At 38.2% G+C, this 21,046-nt stretch overlaps 1 protein-coding gene across 2 annotated transcripts; it reads right to left on the reverse strand.

Annotated features, from left to right (window-relative positions):
• Positions 1-953: 953 nt before the first annotated feature.
• On the reverse strand, positions 954-20,065 carry LOC145778483 (zinc transporter ZIP13-like). 2 transcript variants are annotated; one of them, XM_082589969.1, is made up of 8 exons: positions 19,569-20,065; positions 16,998-17,105; positions 11,449-11,615; positions 8,758-8,919; positions 7,154-7,294; positions 6,166-6,298; positions 5,668-5,767; positions 954-4,734 (listed from the first exon to the last, which is right to left on the reverse strand). In XM_082589969.1, exons 1-8 carry the CDS (start codon positions 19,948-19,950, stop codon positions 4,662-4,664), a joined length of 1,266 nt encoding a protein of 421 aa, XP_082446095.1. In that variant the 5' UTR covers positions 19,951-20,065; the 3' UTR covers positions 954-4,661. The 2 variants fall into 2 exon arrangements, with proteins under 2 accessions (XP_082446095.1, XP_082446094.1); XM_082589968.1 differs by having other exon boundaries at positions 16,998-17,111.
• Between the last annotated feature and the right edge of the window lie 981 nt (positions 20,066-21,046).

The raw sequence follows: 21,046 nt of genomic DNA on the forward strand, positions 1-21,046 counted from the left end.
AGGCGGTTGATCGCACGAGAATAGATAGTAGGTTTATCCGCCGATTAGATCAGATAGAGGGACTGTTTTAGTTGTTATTATTTGTTGCTATATTTGCAGTTTGCGTTGTTGCTATATTTTCGACGACATCTCGACAGCGACCTCTGCGATGTTTGTCTTTGCATGAAATCGAGGTTGTTAAAACTTTGTAGTCTATTAGCCTGGGCCTACTCTACTTTAGATCCACTAACGTCCAAAAGGATGGCCGAATTTGAACCAGCTTAGTATGATTTTTGAAAATTTATCTGGCCGAATAAGTTAAAACTTAGCAAATTCGCGTTAGGCTACGTTTTTCTCAAGATTTTAAACGGCGTTGCGTGCATTTCAGTGCCCCATGGAAATTCAGATTTTCCGCAAAAAGTCTTCAAACTCTCACATGATACACTATTGTCATCCGGCGTGATTTCAATCACAATGACTTAATTTTTAAAAAGTTTCCGGTTCGCCTTCGCTTACTACTCAACAAAAAGTAGAACTGTTGTGTTACGCTCCTTGAACGGAATGCGCTGAGATGCATAGCGTACCGTTCTTGAGTGTTCAGTTAACAGAACATCTTCCCAGACAGCAAAACCCGTTATTTTGCTGTCTGGGTTCAATGTAGGCTATAGGAATACTGGATAAAGCCACTTCGATCTGACTTAGTTTTAAAACGATACATCTCGTATGAAAGAGTGTCCCAATGCTGGCACCTAACGGATAAAATTAAAATGTTTTCAATTTGCACCTGGCTGGGCAATGAGAGTCATTTTCTCTTTAACACTGGATTTGTATAAATAAAAAAATGCTGAATAGCTTTGCATTAATGCAAAATAACAGAAGAATTCTTGAAAGTCTACTACGAAAGCAAATGATCTGTGATGCATCAAATTACCACCCTTAAATTTGCGTGTTTCTGAAAACAAAAAAAGCTGCGATCCAAATTGAAGGTCTTTATTAAAGGAAAAACATATTCGATTCAAACGATATAAACAAAGCTGCACGAAATCAATCATAAAAGTTGCAGAGTTAAAATAATCATGAGCAATGATAGCACACCGGCATAACCAACATCTGGTTGACGCTGAAAAAATGTTGTAACAACGCAAAAGAACGTTATTATCCTCAGAATGCCATGATTTACACGAAGAAAAAACTAGTAAAAGAAAAATAAAGTAGAATATAGAGTTTCTACAGAAAGCAATACCTTACTTTTTCTCTAAACAAAGGCAATATATAGAATAGGCTGTAATATTGCACATGAACACATAAAAATGCACATTGTTCAGCTAAAAGACGCTGTTTAAGGCATTAAGCAAAGCCAGAACAACAATTCCAAAAAATGCTTCTGCTTTTGTTAAATAACGTTTTAACAACATTGAAACGCTTTACTGTCGCCACAGAAAAAGTATAGCAAAAGAAAGAATTTCTATGATAGTAAAATTATTCTACTGCAATGAGCTAAAATTGTCGAGTCATTAAAAATTAAACCTCCGTTAACTCGATTACTAAGCACATTTTCACCGATTGCTCATGTAATTCTGCAGAAGAGACACAACGAGAAAAACGCCACCAAACAGGGAGTTAACCAAGCCAGTCTTTCTTTACATTGATTTAACACCTGAAGACGTTGAATCAATGTGAAAAAGGACTGATTCGTTGAGCGAAAAGTAAATGAAAATCCGTACCACAATTTTGATCACCATCTCCTTGACATCCCTTCACACCACAATGACAATGCTAGAATTTACATATTGCTGGTACAAGAGTTAGTGCCGCTGGGCATTTAGGAATTCTTCTGGCTGAAACCAGAGCTGCTGAAACTCGAGTTGTGTGTTATTGAGTGGTCTGGTGCTGGTTATAACAACCTTGAATCATCTCAACGTGCCCAGGTGCATTGTGGGAACTGATTTCATTAACAAAGATTTCTTTGATTTTAAGAGACGTGCAATAAAACAAAATTGAAATTTTAATGATGTTCGCCATCCCATGTGGGTAAAACGTGATCTGCAAACTATGGAAACATCGAGCTTCGTCAACAGACACCATCGAGTCTGTCAGCCAGCAATTCAGTTCTTTTGATATCGATTTAACGTCTGCAGACGTTGAATCAGCGTAAAAAGCATAATTTATGTACTGTGATTGAATCTCGTCATGCAATAAATAGCAATAAAACCGGGAAACCACATCGTAAATTGATGCAATGCAAATAATAATTAAACCCTAGAAGCAAACATGGCGGCCAACTGCATGCGACGTTAATAGGTATAAGTTTCAATTAAACTCAAAATTTTCAACTAAAACTGTAGGTGAAAACAGTTATTGTTAACATTAAAAAGCAAAAAAGTGGCAATTTACTTTGCAGATGGTTTTACAGGTTGTCAGTTTGTGTATTGTTGGTAAAAATTCAAAGTCAAGACAAAGTGGGCAGCCCATATTATTTGGATTAAGCTCCCACCTACTCGATAACAATGAGTTCGACCAGGACAACAGGTGAAGGGAGGGGGCAAGTGATATGAAAATTGCTCCGGGGAAAAACTAATCGCTGATGAAATGGAGGAGTATTGTTGTATTGTAGAACGCTTCAAAAATAGTGGTGCTTCATTCATGCGTGGATCCACACAGTGTGACATCCACAATTTCCACACAGTGCGTTTGGCTTTCCGATCTGCACGTACCACGCATCGCATAACGAAAAGGGAAATCAAAAACCTCCGTTTTAATTCCCTTAGCCAGCCCGCAAATCAGTTATTTTTTAAATTGATGAACAATTCTATCGTTCAAGAGCTTAAACTTCATCGATAAAGGCAAAAAACGGTCATTTTTGACCTCAAAAATACACACTGCAGTTACTAAAGCAATCATAATTACAAGCGATTTTTTACATTGCCTAGACTGAAAAAGTATTATCACTGGCATTGTCTGGAAGACAATATGGCTGTGGCACATGTCGCTATTTCGTTACTGTAATATGACCCTGTGAAGGAGGTGCTATATAGTATATAACAGCAAAATTGCATCACAAAGATATACGTAAAAATTTAAATCTTATTTCAGATATTGCCCGAAAGATTGCTCAGTAATTGCAATGAATTCAAACGTGCAGAGAAGTGGTCATAGCTAACTAGAAAAATTGATCCTTTTTACATTGTTTTCCAGTTCTCTGCAGACGTTGAATCAATGCAAAAACGGACCAAATTTTCCAGCTGCAGCCAGTACGATTTCAGCACCAAATGATAGAACAGTGCCACCGGAATCAGTTTGAGTGGGCAGCAATGAGCAGAGACGCTACCCAGCCAGAAAATTCAGTATTTTTACATTGCTTTAACATGTGTAGATGTTGAATCCATGTTAAAAAACGGATTTTGTTCGCTAGATAGCGACCATAGATTTAAAACACGTTGCAGGAAATAGCGTTGGAAAACAGGATAAAAACATTAAAAGTTGGTTTGAAAGATCAAGTAATATGTAATGACATGAGTTGCATAAGGTCTTGAAGTATATGAAAACAACAGACCGAAAATCCATGACTGATAACAATATAACTTCTTTCTGCCAATGGTAAGGGACCCAGACAACAAATCTGTCGTTTTTACATTGATTTAACGTCTGCGGACGTTGATTTGCGAACGACTGGTTTGCTGTCTGAGGAGGCAATTTCTTGCGAAGATTAATTTCATGTAAAACAAGTGATATATAATTCTCATTGGTAAAAATAAACCTCAAACATGAAATCTGCCAGCAACGCTCAGTAAAAGTAGCAACAAAAACTAAGGTTTGCATCTAACATTACAGTTCCATACCAGACTCCTATTCAGGAGATTCGGACTAATTTCTTGATTGAAAAAGTGGCGAATTCGTGATGACGTATGAGACTGCATGACAGATTTGAGAACACATGAACCAAAGTTAGCTCACGCTTGGATAGAAACGATAAAACCATCATGCATAAAATATGGAAAAAATTCAACTGCATATGATAATAGCTAGGCGCAAACCGTGACCATGTTCCGCTTAGATAAGTGAATAGTCTGACAGGTTTGGTGGAACCATAAACTGTGACCAATAAGTGACGGAAATTTGATTGCCGGCATGCAAACATCACAAAAGGTATTGTGCCAAGTCGTGCATGACAGGACTTGCAAAACGTGCAGCTAAATGCCACTGGTTTCGTGAAGACTGAGCTATTGCGTTAAAACGACCATAAGGTTAAGGCTGAGTATGCTGGGAGTTCCATGCCAGAAAAAGTTTAACACAGGTGACGTTGCAAAGGCAAATACAGTAAAGTAATAGAAAAAGAACAATACTTTTACACGTGGCTTGTTGTTGGCTCAGAGTTCGACATGACATAATACACCTATCGTTTGATCAAACACAAAAATCATAAGAATGCGATGCAAACTCATTTAATAGCGACGTTGATTATTTGCACAAGGCTCCACTTGTTCGTTGTTGACTCAGTCGGTAGCAAACACGACAATCGGTGAGTTACAACCGTGATGACAATGGAGAAAACGGTAAGTGAGACAACTTAAAAACAAGTTGCAAAACTGAACTGGTCGTACAGACGTCTTGGCACATAACCCTGGGATGTAGGCTACAACGCCATGTGACATGAAGGGATTTGTTCAGAAATCATTGGCTGTTCATCCAACAAAACTTACTGCGTGCATGATCCCAATTGCTAAGATCATTAAAAGGAGCTGAATAATTGATTCTCTGCGGGAAAAAAAATAAAAAAGTGTTAGTAGTGTTTTAAATCAAGTTCAAAGAATCTACTGAAAAATATCAAAGAAAAACAACTTCAATTTCTAGGACACGTCCTACGAAAAGGAAAATTAGAACATCTTCCTCTCTCTCAGGCAAAATTAAAGGGAAACGTGACCAAGGCAGACAATTAACTTAAACCAACAAACCGACAAAACCAACAGCAACATGCACCTAATACACACAGCAATAGACCGAGAATCTTGGAAACTTTTCATTAAAGAGGCAGTCAATGCTTGGAATTAAGTACGACAATGAAAGAACAGAAGTGGTTTCGTATGGCACTTTTACAAGTGAAACTCGTGTCTTTAAGTCATTTTTAAAAGTGTTTCCGCATTGGCGAACTGTGTTTTAATAAATTGTTAAGCCACCATAAACATAAATGTCTTCAAACGGCAAAGCAAACTTACAAGTTGACGAATCAATACTCGTAACACAAAAACAGCTCAACATTCGATGCTGCTCTTTTCAAGATAAAATGGTAGATGTTTGCAGGTGAAAGTGGTACGAGGTTTACAGAAGTAAAGCGCTTGCCTCTTCCACAATTTGCAGTCAACGCTTGCTCAACTGACATCAGCAATTCATTCTCGATAGAAAATTCAATGAGTTGTCACAGATATGACGTTGACAGCTACGTAAATCGGACAACGTTAACCCATAAATCTAGAATTTAAAATGCTTGGACTTGCTGGGAATTTTATAGTGTAAAGAACAAACAGGCATATGAGCTGGACAAGTATTGCTACCGAAGAAATGTTCCTCAAACAGCAAAACCTGCCATTTTTACATTGATTCAATGTCTGCAGGCGTTGATTGAATTGATTCAACGTAAAAAGGACGGGTTTTGCATTCTTATAACGCTCGTGCTGTGGACTACACCTGTACCTGGGGGATGTCTCTTTCAAGATGTCAGGCACAACTGTGCAGAGAGCGATGTATATAAAGCCACCTGACGTGAAGGGAAGAATCCACGCAACTTGATCGCCTGAACATTGAATGCGTTCAAGGGTTTAGCAAAACAAAGAAAGAATGTAGTAAAAAGTTGTATTTCTAGTACATGCAAAACCAAATTTCTTCACATTCAAATAGAGGAGAAAGCGTTTTACGTAAAAGAGCCAGTTAAATGTCAAAGCGTTTTCTATAATTATTCATAAAATGCGTTCTACGTTAATTATTGTTGTTTATGTACTTGCTCTTTCTGTTGTAGAATTGAATTTATATCGTTTCTTTTCTTTAAACATATTCGGGTAATTAAAAAAAATAAATAGGTCAGACAAACTATTTTCAATGGGTGAAGTAGCAGTTTGTAAATTTACAGAGCTTAATGGCAAACAATTGTGAAATGAAATGGAAGCAGGTTGCGAAATACAAACACAAACAAACCTGCCATTTTTGCAGACTCTGCTAAAAATGCAGCAGCGGTTCCAAGCAAGCCGCCAGCAGCAGTTAATACTTGGAACTTGGCTGCTCGCCAGCGTGTGAAACCAGCTCGAAGGAGAATAGCAAAGTCCCCGACCTGGCAATGAAACAACGCCAATTAACGTCAATTAGCAAACAACTTTTGGCAAATTGCAGGCTTCACCAATTCCACGTGACAATCAACAAGTTTTGGCATTAAACTGCAGATGAAGACACAACGGCCAAATTATGACGTCATTGGCGATGATGATCTGTGACATCATTGATGAAAAAGGTTAGTCAGCAGCATTTTTGCTAAGCTAACGGAAATATGCCGGCCAGCAAATATGTCCACTTTTGTTGACTGGAAAATGATATTGTCGAATTGAATCAATATAATTTGTTCCTAAATTCCAGGTTTAGCTCAATTGTTTCTGGTGCAGACGCGCTCTATTTCTGCGAAACCTTTCCCGCAGTTGCAAATGACCCTCCAGTGAGTACGATAACGTCTATAAAATCGTATGTGGGATTTGTCCTGAGGTGAAATGAAGAGCTAAAACTGTCACTGTGAACGAAAAAATGCTCTGGGGGATCAAAAAAGGTTTCGATATAGACGAATTCATCTGTATAACCACTGTATGTAATAACTAAGGCACGACATAGGAAGGAAGAGAAAACTGCTGCGGCGACAGATTAACTCAAACGACTGTAGGAGATAACTTTCCAGATAAACTAAACAGCCGGTCAAACAATATTAGTTAATGCGATACAGTCCCACACAGTGAAAGCCGTAATTTTCACATTCAGACTGCACACGTTGATTCAATGTTGAAATAACGTATTTTGCTGTCTGAAGTATTTATTAACGTTGGGTAGTGTGACAATAGTCCGTTATACCAAAACCTGAAAGCTAAAATGTTCTTGAAGTGAATTGGTATTAACTTCATATTTCTACGAAAATCAAACAACGTACCTCGTGCGGTATTTCGTGCAGAAGTATTGCAAGTGTTGTCAACAAACCGACTCGCCTGCTCACCAAGTAGCTTCCACCCACGGCAAGACCGTGAGTGAAGTTATCGATGCAGTTCGCTAGGAGATTAAGGTAGCCGCTGGTCTGAGAAAAAATACATGGAACTTTTAAGGGAATTTGTTTCCTCGAAGTTTTAACTTCCATGCAAACACAATCACATTAGCAGAGTTAGTTAAACGTGGCATAGAAAATGACAAAACCGCTTTGTAATTGTAACTTCTTCTAAAACTTCAAGAACGGTTCATTCGTTCAAATAAATTTTTATGTTCGAAGAGTTGAACTCGTGAACACAAAATCAAACATCATCATTGTGGTTTCCTTTGAAAACAACCATACCGCTTATAAAGTTTTACATTGGTCTATTTAGAAAGCAACAAAACAGGCTAATAAACAGCCAGAAGAAACGAAACTTCAGCAAATCGCCCTTGCCAAATATTCCAAAGTGTCAATTCAGTTGTTTTTCATGGGTTGGTTGAACGAGCATCGCCTATTATGCAATTCTCATGCAGCTAATGAAAGTTTTTACTTTAACAATGCCAGCACTTTTACATCGCCAGCTTTTCGCATTGTTTCACGGTTAGGTAACATTGCAACGATGTGAAAGGGCTACTTTTATTACCAGGGCAAACCCTTCATCATCGTGATAAAACATACAATTCTACGTGATGACTCAAAGAAAACTGTAGAAGCTCATTAAATATGGGCAACTCGACATTTTAGCCCACACATTTCATTAGTCAAAAAAAAATTACAATCCGGTCAATCAGGCGCGAATCTAGGAGTATTTTTTGGGGGGGCCAAAAATTTGAAAATGAATTAAAAAGAAAGATAAAGATAAAACAGATATGAACAATCAGTGGCGTAGCCTGGAATTTGGAGGGTTTTGACGGCCGGCGGGCGACGCTTGACGGCGTGTTCGCCAAAGGCGACACCCAGCGGCGGGGGGTCTGGGGGGGCCTCCCCCACAAAATTTTGAAAAATTACTTTGAATTTGGTGCATTCTGAGAGCATTTTCAACAAAAATATGGGTATAAATATTCCTGTAAAATGGCGCTGTCCGGTGGCATAGCAAAAGGATAAGATCATGTTTTCTTTGGCATTTTTTTGGTAATAAAGCTAAGTCTCTATGTTTTCTTGTTGCTAATTCCTGGCTGAGATGTTTGAATGTTTGGTATAGGCAAAACTCGCTCTTTTAATGCAGTTTCGTTTAAAATTAGGCAAACTTTGTTTAGAGACATAGAGACTGAAAGCATCATTCTCAATATCGTGACGTCACACGCGTGTCAAGGGGGGTTGTAGCCCCCAACCGGTCAACTCCCAATCTACTCGAATGCCCTGACCTAAAAGTAAGGTGCTCTGCACAGGATTTGGCCGAGTTTAACTTGCGTAATGCTCTGGTCTGGGCTACGGCCGTGTGACACACGATGAAGAAAATTAGTCAAAATAAGATTGTGAAAAAAACATTCGTTGGTTGAACAATTGAGCATAGCCATAGGTAGAGTTAAAATACAATACAATTAACACCTAGACTTCGTCGAACAGCTCACCTTTATTTTAGGTGGTGATGATTTCTTAGTTTCTGGTTTTTTCTTCGACTTTTTGGAATGGACACCGTTGCTCACTACACCATTACTGTGATTGGAAAAAGCTTTCTTGTGCACATTGTTATTGTTGCTGTTCGCTGTGTAGCCGTTGGCACTGAACTTGCACTGAAAATTAACATAACCGCGTAGTAACATAGTGACCCAAGTTCAAATTCTATCGCTGGAAAGTATTTTATGACGAAGCATGCGAAACGTTTCTCCACAGTAAGACATGTACTGACACAACACTGGTCTGACAATCTATTCAATGAAAACTCGACGGTTTCCGTTTCGCACGGATAAATGATGAAAGCTAATGAGCTGCGACATAACAAACAATAAGATTATTCATAACATCAAACACCGTCCACATATAAATTTAAAAAAAACTACGGCTTATTTTCACTTGGGGGTGAATCTTAGAAATAAGACTGTTTACCACTATATGTAAATTAAAACTGTATCATTGATACAACTTGTCATGACATCATAAAACTTTAGCAGCAAAGTAAATTTTCTGGTTGCCACAGAGAAGTGATTTCCAAACTCTGCACCATAGCCGAGAAGTAGACTACGCTAGTATACAGTCGGCTGCATAGCCGAGCGGTGATAGCCCTGGTTCGACGTTCGTTAGGGTGTTGGTTGGACACCGCTCAAGAGTATGTGGCTGTGTCTTCAGTAAGACACTTAAAGGCATGCAGTCGATTGCGGAGTGGCGCCAATTTCAATACAGCGCTTGATTTTTCTCATGATTATAAACAGTACGCTGCTTAAGAAAGAAATGCCTACGGCCTTTCTTAGAGCTATGGCCTGACGCTATGTACACCGTGCTAACCGTTTTCCGAAGCCACAAAAATAGTTAGTTAAAAGAATACACAAGTGTCCAATACAAAGCATATATCTGCGTCAATCGAATCAGTGGCAAGCTTGTTTTTAAGTTTCTTATGACCGTAAAACATCTACACTTATTAAATGGGTTTGTTACACTTATTCCTGTTTGATATTAATGAAGGCCATTGTCTCCGAAAAATGTAAGTTTCAACCAGCGTTGTGGAGTTGGACCAAAAATATCCGAAGTGTTCAGGACCGATACAGGAAGCAGAAAAATCCTCCGCAAAAAAATTAAAATTTGAACTATAGACGAAAAATTTCCGACTACGATGTCCTCGTTTTAACAACCGCATGCTAGTGTGAGTGATCGCATTAGGTACTCTTGTTGCAATTTGATTCAAAGAAAAGACGACCGCTCTAATGCGTTGAATGTTGAGTGCGTTAAAAATACAACTCTCAAGTTGTGACACCCTTTAAGATGTGTCTGCTCTTTTAGGTACATCTATTGCTCACCATCTACGAATGATTAATGATATTAGATCTAGGGCAGCCTGAAAACTTTCTGTCAAAATATATCTACATATGCCAGGAAACCAAAAATATATAAATTCCAATTGAACAAGCTTAGAGGATGTCACGAATTTGGTAACTTTATTAAAAATCTTTTAACATATGCGAAAAACATACTGTATAATAAGCAGATTAAAGAATGAGCAATCAACACACTAGCCTACAAAAAACTTACATTTTCTCCATTTTTCTAAGATAAAAATACTACATTAATACTTACAATTAAGCCGGTGAGGTAACATGCTGCATTTTGCAATGCATATATAATTATATTGTATAATATACATTGGAATCAAGATTTTAGTAACAGGTTGACGTGTTGTAGTTGGATGGCAATGAATTTTTATCTAATTCTGGACATGTAGGTTGAGTTTAGTTTTAATGCCCAACATCCAGTCTGGCGGCAAACTTTATTCAGGATTCGCTTTTTGTATAACTTCAAATAACTGAAAATGCAACGCCAAGTACAAGATTTGAACCGTAAGTTAAAACTGACATGGTTTATTATCCTTTTACTACCCTAGGCGTTTTATTATCTCTGGCGATGGAGCGTGGTATTAGGATTAACTTCCTGAGGAAGGTTAATGGAACCGCCTCGAGAAGGTTTTTACCAAGGTCCCTGTTCACACACTAAAGCAATATTTCTGACTTATAACTTTGTTTCTTACCCCTAATTCCTGCATTTTGAACACATGATCAGTTCAAGGAGAAATTATAAATCAAAACAGTTTAATTGCTTCGCCAGCCCTTTGTCTTAAAACGGCATGTTAGCCACGCATATTAAGACGACCGAGATAAAGGAACTGGCCACCCTACTCTCCTTAGTGCCGAAGGCTTAGTATAATGAGAACCTTATCTTCCCAGATCCCATACCCAACACTTGAATCAAGAATGGGACCACCTTTATCTTTCCACAACCATTTTTAAATAAATCTATATTTCGGCCATCCAAGAAAAAAGTTTCGGAACCATGATTGCCATATCACAACTCTAAAACGGTAAAGCAATAGCTCAATACAGCGGAATGGCCCGTTTCGGTGAGGCCGATTTGGTGAGTCCAATCCCTATTCAGTGATTTTTTGAAATTTTTTTTTTAATTATTCGGTACCGTAGCCTAATTATCATTGCCGTTTAAGGGTTAGGGGTTAGAGGTTAGGAACTCACCGAATCGGACTCACCGAATAGTAGCAGACCCCAATACAGAATGCAATGCACCACGACAAAAACTGAAGCGCAGAACAAACAACAACCTACCATCACAGCTTTGCAGCATTCGTCTTCATCAATTATCTTTGCAATATCATCTTTCTCCGGGTCTATAAGATGATCAGGAAAGACTTTTTCTAACAAGCAAAAGCTGATAAGCCCAAGCAGAGTCCACAAGCCATTGAACACAGCAGGCCAGTGATCATGCGTTCCATCTAGAAATGTATCGAATAAACGTTTACAGTAGTTGTGGAGCTATTTCTTTTCAGGTCTTAAAATGTTATTTTACATGTTGTGAATACCGCAAGTGTCGTGTGGAATAGAATTGTGCCCAAAATGAAAATTGTCCGCTCCGGCTCGTTTGCCAGATGCGTAATCTGCTCACACGCGATGACCAAAGCAAGATTTGTGGCGGTCTGGATGTCAGCTCGGTAGTTTCGACCAAGTAAAGCCGATATGAAGCAGTTGCGGGTGATGTACACACGCCGCAATGACATCCTAGCAAATGAGATTAGCCCTGGTAGTTTGATGTTAGTAGACTGGTAGAGTAGGTATTTGTAGTGTAGGCCAAGTACGAAAGAGTCTTAAATCGTCCGTCTTCGTACGGGCGTCGCGCTTTTCCGCTCAACCATGCACCAATGGGAAATAGTCTTTGCCACTTCTTGTGAATGTGGTGCTGAGGAACAGACCGCAGACCAGATCATCAGTGACAGTACCATCTTCAAGCCACCTGACCGGGGGAATACCGTGAATCTGGGGAGAATAAGGATAGACCCTCAACCACAGAGGCTCACGCGACGACGACGAGTACAAAAAAGAACTTGAACATTTCCTAATTATCCTCCCAACGGATCTAGTTGTTGATACACCACTCTTATCAAGTAGTGAAGCGATAACTAGTGATGGAACGACCTCTGGCTCTGGCCAAATTCATGCCATATTTTTCAACTCCGGCTCAGGGCCAGAGGTGATAGTGGCACCTAAATGAACGGGCACCATAGTGCTCCGCACCTAAATATTCTGACGCCACACAAGGGCGTCCGCAGGTTTTTGGTTAGGGGGGGTCAAAGTGGGTTCACTCTGCCCTTTCGGCCGGATGCAAAAATTTGACCATTGGAGGACGCTAATGAGTTCATCAATAATGTGAAATATCCGGAACGTCGCGTTGATAGTTTATTGGATAATGCTTTCAATGCCACAATTGCCAGTAAACGTGCAAAGTTAGCCCCGATTTTGTCAGGCATCATCTTTTGTAGTACCCATGGCATTGCATTAAGGGAAAAGAATTCCAAGTCCGGTAATCTGAATGATTTATTAAGTTTTAGAATTGAAGCTGGTGATGGAATTTTGAAAGATCACATGGAGCACGCAAGTGACAATGCTAAGTATACATCGGCTCGTATACAAAACGAGATGATAAGTTTGTGTGAAGAAACGGTTAAAGATGAAATTTTTACTGCAGCAAACAATTCCGTTGGCTTCTCAATCTTAGCGGATGAGACCGCTGACATTTCAGGAAAAGAGCAACTGGCTATTGGAGTAAGGTTATCTCGGCATTCGAGAAGAGTTTCTTGGTTTTGCGTCACTGAACGAAATGGACGCAGAAACGATTGCAGGGACAATAAAAAATCAGTGTAATAAGTACAACCTAAATTTAAATAAACTACGTGGTCAAGGATACGATGGATGCTCCACTATGGCAGGCAAAGAAAATGGAGTACAGGCACGTATTAGAAGCGAGTATCCGTTGGCAGTATTTGTCCACTGTTCAACCCATCGCCTTAACCTCGTGGTCAACGATCTGAATGCAGTTTCGGATGTACGGAACACTATTGGAACAGTGAAGGCTATAACAAATTTTTTTAGAGAGAGCCCGAAACGAAGATGCCTAATACCAAACACGCCATTGTTATGTGAAACAAGGTGGAGCGCGAAATATAAAAGTATAAGACTCTTCGCGGAAAATTTCACCGAAATTTACAGGCAGCTGGAGAATTTAGCGCAGCACGTATTGAATGCAAAGGGACGGCAGACAGCACACCAGCTGCGGACCGCTTCTGGAACCGCTACTTTTGTAGTAACGCTATATATCATCGCCAAGTATTCATCAATTTTGGAGCCTGTCACCCTAGTCCTTCAGGCAGTCCAACTGAACATGTTAGGTGTCAAGAAGCACATTGACAAACTCGTATCAATGTTTTGTGATCATTGTTGATTGTTGATTGATATCAATGTTTTGTGATCATTCATTGGCAAAATGCACTTTTTGCAGAAAATATTTATACAGCGGCATTGAAGTCAGCCGAAGAAATGGGTGTCACCATATCTGTCCCACGGCAATGTGTCTGTAAAGTATTCAGAGCAAATACTGGTGGCACCAGTGAGAAATACTATCGCCGCTCCATTTACGTTCCTTACATGGACTCTTTAATCAAGTCTCTGAAAAGCCGCCTCTCAGAGACGAACATGCCGGCATTCATGTTATACCGATTACCGACTGCATCCAGCGCAGATGGAGAAAATTGACTGTTCAGAATCTGAACGGAACTTCAGAATACAGTCTGAACTTCAGACTACAAAGCCCTGGTCAAAACCATACACCAATTCAACAACTTTGACAATTTTCAGCAGGACGCCATGTCCTGGTATGACATAACCATAAAAGAAAAATTTCCTCAGTCCGAAGACCAGAAAGAATTGGAATTTGTGGACTTGGTGAAAAATGTGGAACTTCTTCCAGCTGTATGTCAAGCGATGATAACATTACTGACCCTCCCCGCCACTACTTGTACGGTAGAAAGATCATTCAGCACAATTAGGCAGGTCAAAACATGGCTCAGATCAACCATGTCTGACGACAGGCTATCCGCGCTGTGTATGATGAGTGTCCACAGAAGCCGAATAAACTCGGACAGAAGTTCATCCAAAAAAAGTTCATCCAAAAAGTCATCAAAAAATTCAGCAAAGATCCACGTCGACTTCACTTTTTATTTAAGAACTGATTAACTAAACTGGTGGCTGATTGTTCTTTTCTGTATGATTCAATGTTACGAACAGCTTCATTGAATTCACAAAATACGAGATGATTTTATCCGAAACTGTGAATTATCCTTCTTCAGATTTATGTGAGATAAAGCCAGTGCCCGCACTAGTAATGTGGTTCTGAGAGTACAGGAGCTCAAGTTGTCGAATTTTGCGATTACAGGTAGCTCGTAGGTATCTTCGTAAATTAATAAAGGAAGTGGGATACTCCCGAAGAAGGGTGATGATCACAATCGGAGAGCTTGACCAGCCAGTCATCACTCGCATCATCTTCACCCCTCCCCCCCTTTCAGAAAATTGCCTATATTTGCATGTTCTCGCTTTTCATCCAACAATTTTCCAGGGGAGGGTCAGCTGAGCCCATTTGCCCCTATGTGCGGACTGCGGACGCCACAGTGTGCGCGCCTATTTGACCGGCGCCTAACTGTCTACGCCTAAAAGACTTGCTCCCCATGATACTACCATATATATTATATATATTTATTTTATCTCAAACCTAATTTTCATGATTTCTGTAGCCTGAAACGTGTAAGCACAAAACTTCCAAACATTTGTCCCCAAAGTAATCTGTGATCGTTTGAGAGATGCACAAGACAGGCGCATAATACTGAGTGGATAAAATCGGTAACTATCTCCGATGTTGTTGCATTAATGTAACTAATAAACCCAAGCGGGAACTTCACTCATGCGTTGAAGTTGCCCTCCTTTCGCCAGAAAGGAAAAGCAACCACAGCGAGATTCCATTTGAACAAAACTTACAAAGAACAAAGTCTCATAAACAAAAAGGTGTGGTATAAATACGGTTGGTAAATTTTATTAAACATTTGTTTAAACAACTAGAACAATTGTGTCTTTTGAATATGAAAGAACACAAGTAAACAACTCCTAAGACGTGTTGTGTAGCTAAAATGTTTTAAGTGCAAATGCAATTCAAATATTGCTGTATAAGAGCGAAACTGTGCAACCATTGCGCAGTAAGTAATGTATACAGAGTATTACAGATATGCTGGGGGGTTTTTTCGGTCATTGACCGATTTTTTAACAAAATGTCCTAAAAAAATATTATAAATATAGTCAATTCTGTCAAAATGTCCAAAAAAATATATAGTCAATCGACTATATATTGACCAAAAATGACTAAATAAATAAAGAATGGCCGAAATTTTTCAAGTCATTTCCGACAAATGACCAAACAGTCCCAGCGAAAAAAAAACAGCAGATATGGCATCATGAAATTCCTCAACAGTAGAAACCAGGAAAAGGGAAATAGATGCCACGTACCAATTAATATACAGAACACGATCATGAAACTAGATGCTATTGAAGGCTAATATTACATTACACAAGTTTTTTGGATAATTGTCAATTTGAATATTTGTATACTTCCTCGTTTTTTTGATAAAACAATACTATTGAAAAGGAGCGATCTTCCTGGCGTCAGCACTACCTGACTACTAACTACACTCGACTGCCGAGAAACACAAAACAATACTACGTATGAATAAAACAATGCTATGTATGGATGTTCCAATACTACTAAAAATTCTATATATATATTCAATGTTGTTTTTCAGTGGCTTCAGCTGTAAAAATATGTCCTACAGTATATATTTCGGTATCATATACCCGACCCAGCAGTTAGAGACTGTAGTGATCAAAGACCCCAAAAAAGTTTATAAAATACATTTCTATGATATTCAGCATATCTAAGATTAGCTGATTTTACTCTACAATATCATCAAAAACGAAAATTTGCAGCTCAGTTTTCAATTCATTGCAATTTATGTATTGTAAAATCATTAAAAATGTCACAACTTGCAAGAAACACCAGTACTACAAGATAAAACAAAACTTGAGACAAAAGACTGAGAAAAAACTGTGGTTCTTCAGCAAGAATTGGATATGTTTCTTGCAAAACTTTTGTATGTAATGTGATTTAAGTTGTACACTTGTACAGTATGTGTGATCTCTTTTAAAGTACTGTATAACCACTAACCAGCATAATAATTTTGAATGAAAAAAATTATAATTTCTGTTTTGATAGCTGCAGTGAATCAAAATTCTGTTGCCATTGTTATCATTTTGAACAAACTGATAAAAAATTTTGCAGGAAAGCGATTTCTGTGAATATGTAACTTAAAACATGTCAGTAATTGTCAAGAGAGTAGGTAGGTGCAATTATATGGGTGTGTAGACTATCTGACAACAATCTTGGGAACAAACGCTACATAAGTTAAGTGTATTCAAAGATGCAATATTAGTAAGATTTTATTGCTATAGACAGTTTGACATAATACCCACCAATACGGTTAACACTTTTCTAAACATACAGCTACTCATGTACTCAGCTATACAAAGTTTTTGGTAATTTTTGTTTCAAAATACAATGACACAAAAACTGCACTTTGCATAATTGATAGGTCAACTTTCTTATTCAAACTCAAACTAAACCAGTGCTTCTCCAAATTAGATATAAACATATGCCAAATTATCAGTATGATCAGGAAGTTTAAAATCTTTTATTTTAACACTAAAATTTGTAAGGAAAACATTACCTGAATTCACTCGTAAAAGATAGTCCCATGATTCTGGGAGTAAATGAAGAAAAACGTCACCAAGCAATCCACCAACTGCAAAGCTGAGCAATCGCTGTAAGCGCTTTGCTCCAGCTAAACAATGAAAAAAATCATTTTGTATTGCCAAATGCACATCATTCAAATACCAAATTATTGTTTTTTTAATTCTCAGAATGATGGATTGAAATGTGAATACAGTACCTTGACCTCAATATTCGGCAGCACTTACTTGAGCAAGTTTTTTTCGTGAATGAACCATGTCCCAGACAGCCACTTTATCTAGTCCAGATCTGGTCAGATCTGTACCCGACCTAGACCAAATGAAGTGGTTGTCTGGGGTCAATTCCCCGTGAAAACACAAATTTCTGAGAGCCATAGAGAAAAGTCGCTTCGCATTGCTACATCGTCCATTTCATAGAATATTGCCAAACCTCTTAGAGAAAAACAGTGCCAAACTTCACATTGAAATGTTGACATGTGACTTTGTTGACTTTACTATATCTTGGTACCGTCAACTGGGGTTACTTTGGAGTAACCGGGTAACTTTGGACAATTATTAGAATTTGTTCATTTTATTATAAAATCTGTTGTAAAGTGCTGAAGTTGCAGTAATTGCATGCAAATGTCTTCAAAACTATCTGTGTTCATATTTAGAGCATTTTATTCAATTGTGGGGTAAGTTGATTGGTGCAAATTTATAAGAATAGCCACATCATTAAAATATCATATTTTCTTTGTCCTCAAAATTAGCCGTCAAGCTGACCAATGGCTAGTAACATACAAAATGAAATGTTACCCATATGTTAGTAATATCTTAGCCTTCATGTTGCCCCAAAACAATGATTATGTGGGAATGTGTTACAAAAAATATTATTATATTTTTGTATGGTGCTAATATTTCAGTCGAAACTGGGTAACTTTGGACAAGGTTTACAAAACTTTTCCATGTGTTTTCCCAGGTGTTGTCTTCCCAGGTTATTTATGTGAAGGTTATTTATGCAAAAAATGCTATAGAAGTGCTTTAAAAATCAGGTTATTTATGCAAAATGTGTTTTCCCAGGTTATATATATAATACATAGTGTGGTAGAAAAATAGTGAATGACAGCAAAATTATAATGGTAAGGACATATATATAAAAGGAAGCCAGGTTCGAGAAAGTACCAGGATTACACAGAGAAAGGTCTGGAAAAGGCTGTTGAAAGTGTTAAAAGAAGAAAATGTCATTGAGAGAAGCTGAGAGAAAGTTCAAAATCCCCAAATCAACAATAAGTAATAAAGTGAAAGATATACATACAAATAAACCAGGAAGGCAAGCGGTGTTTACCATCGAAGAGGAAAAGGAAATAGTGGAGCATTTAATAACATGTAGTGTGTGGGGACAACCCTTTTCACCACTAGTTTCCAACACGTTTTGTTCCCACAAACCTCACTAAAATACATAACACCCTGCTCAATTATTCTTGTAACATTTACATACTTTTTTTCAGTCGTCCTACTTTACCCCTAAGTGGGCTTAACATTGATCATAATATCTGTTTGCTATGCTTTATAATGCAAACTTGTGATCGGTCCAAAGTTACCCCACAGCTGGGGTAAGTTTGGACAGCCAGAAATTAAAAAAAATAAACAAACTCATTAATTCCTTCAGTTTATTTTTCTATCCACATGAGATCTATAGCTACCTTCTTAACATTCAAACACATAATTGCTTGGAAAACCTACATTACATTGAAAAAAATAACAGTTATGCCCAAAAATTGTCCAAAGTAACCCCGGTTGATGGTATGTTTTTTGTTCTTATATATAATTGTAAAAACGGATATTATACATTTCTAAGATTAGAATTTTGGTGTGAAGGTTCTAATTAAAAATTATAACACACCTGTTTCTGAGATTACAAATTAGCAATAAACACTCAAGTGGCCCGGGCAATCATTCGTAAACTGCATGTGGCCAAAAACGTTGGACACTCCTGCTTTAAAAGAAGAGTGAAAAGAATAATTAAATTTACACATTTATTGTGTTATTATATATGAGAAAACTCAAACATGATTAACAAAATGACACTAAACAAAGCTGGTGCACAAGTCTCCAGCCCGGTCAAAAATACTATGACATCATATACTGGAAAATCAAAAAATAGGGTGAAACTACTTTACCTTTGCATTACTGTTCACACACTTCACCCTATATGCCTTGGTCAATTCCAATCTTTGACATAGATTTACGCGGAATGGCCCGTTTCGGCTAGTCCAATTCGGCTAGTTCCCTATTCGGGTACAGTCTTTTTCGCCTAGTTCCCTATTCGGCAAATTTTTGAAAATCCAACCATAATCCTTCTGTAATCCAACAAAATCCTTGAGTAAATTCAACGAACCAGCCGAAAAAGACTGCAGCAGAATCGGACTAGCCGAATCGGACCAGCCGAATCGGACCAGCCGAATCGAACCAGCTGAATAGTAGCAGATCCATATTTATGCCATAGCATTTATGATCAGGGCGGAGACTTGTATACCAGCTCCCATTAAACTATAAGAGCAAATTTTTACCTCCATCCTTGAGTTCTTTGTCACTATCAATTGAAGGTAATATAAGTAATGGTAAGATTCCACTAAGACCAACCATTCCAGCACTAAGAACTGCATAAACAGCTGCTTCACTTCTTGAATAGACAATAGGAATGCTGGTATTGCTTTTTAAATGACTATTATCAAGTGATTTGTCAGCAACAGGCAAAACATTTTCATTATTTAAACATGTATTATTTTTTAACTCAGAGGAGACATGTTCTTTTGGAGGTGAAAGTTTGTTGAGGGTTTTCTTTGCTCGATGAATATTTAAGTTTTGATGCGATGGATGAAATAATCCAACTGTTACAAGAAATATAAGTACAAGGTGACAGCTAGTACTTTTCCAGCTCAGTTGTTGCATCTTGCGGAAATTGCTAGACAAAGAAGCAATTATGTTGCTACTGACACTGCAGTAGGCACTGTTCAATTAGCCTATACTGCCTATAAGCGTAAGAACAAACTACTTCATCTGCATACCAATCTGTAAAGAAGCAGCATATATATCACATCTTTTGAAAATATAAGGTTTTTTGAAAGTTGACCAGCTTAGCATATCTTAATCCACGTTTAGCGCATTTGTACAGATATACATATATTAGGGAACGGAATGGCCCGTTTCGGTGAGTCCGATTCGGTGAGTCCGATTCGGTTAGTCCGATTCGGTGAGTCCGATCCCTTAACGGGGGATTTTTTCAATTTTTTTTTTAATTATGGGGTACCATAGCCTAATTACCATTGCCGTTTTAGGGTTAGGGGTTAGGAGTTAAGGTTAGGGGTTAGAAGTTAGGAACTCACCGAATCAGACTCACCGAATCGGACTCACCGAATAGTAGCAGACCCATTAGGGAAATTAGGCTAATAGCCTATCTACTACAAAGACAACCTCCAATCTATCACAATCAATTTAGCATTTAGCAAGATCACAAAAAAACAAATCATGCTTGTCCAGTTTAAAAGTCATCCTAAGGGTAAAGGGCAACAAAGCTTAATAAAGACAAGAACTTGATCCTCAATTCCTCATCTGCCAATTTCAATGTAACTTATGCCAAAATACACAAGGCTAAGACTTTTTTAACACATAATGCTTATCAACCAGAACCAATAAAGTAAATGTTAACAAAAACGAATCACAAAATTGATTCTTGGATTCACATTTACCCAGCACAACCAGCAGGTAAACTGCGCAGTGTACATGGAGTGCAACACACCACCAGAAAACACGACATTGACATCAGCATAGCTTGCATTTCCTGTCTTAAATGCAACAAACAACAGTAAATATTTCCAAAAGTTTCAAAACTACGTTAACAAAAGATTGCTCATTGCCAAACGAAACAAACTTGAGCTAACAAAATGACTAAAAAACAGCATGTTTCAGCCTTGAGAGATGAAACAGCCTTGTTTCATTTTCGGAACAAGGTCTGTGCTGTTTTTTAGGATAATAGAAATTTGAATGA

The sequence above is a fragment of the Aplidium turbinatum genome, chromosome 10, assembly GCF_918807975.1.
Source record: "Aplidium turbinatum chromosome 10, kaAplTurb1.1, whole genome shotgun sequence".
Classification (NCBI taxonomy): Eukaryota; Metazoa; Chordata; class Ascidiacea; order Aplousobranchia; family Polyclinidae; genus Aplidium; species Aplidium turbinatum.

Bases quoted from the DNA above. Each gene is read 5' to 3' on its own strand.
- LOC145778483 (XM_082589968.1), bottom strand. From the start codon at position 19,950: ATGCAACAACTGAGCTGGAAAAGTACTAGCTGTCACCTTGTACTTATA. The intron at 17,112-19,568 runs GTAAAAATTTGC...TTCATTGTTTAG, and splicing joins CAAAGAACTCAAGGATGGAG to CTGGAGCAAAGCGCTTACAG. The intron at 8,920-11,448 runs GTAGGTTGTTGT...GTTAATTTTCAG, and splicing joins AATGCTGCAAAGCTGTGATG to TGCAAGTTCAGTGCCAACGG.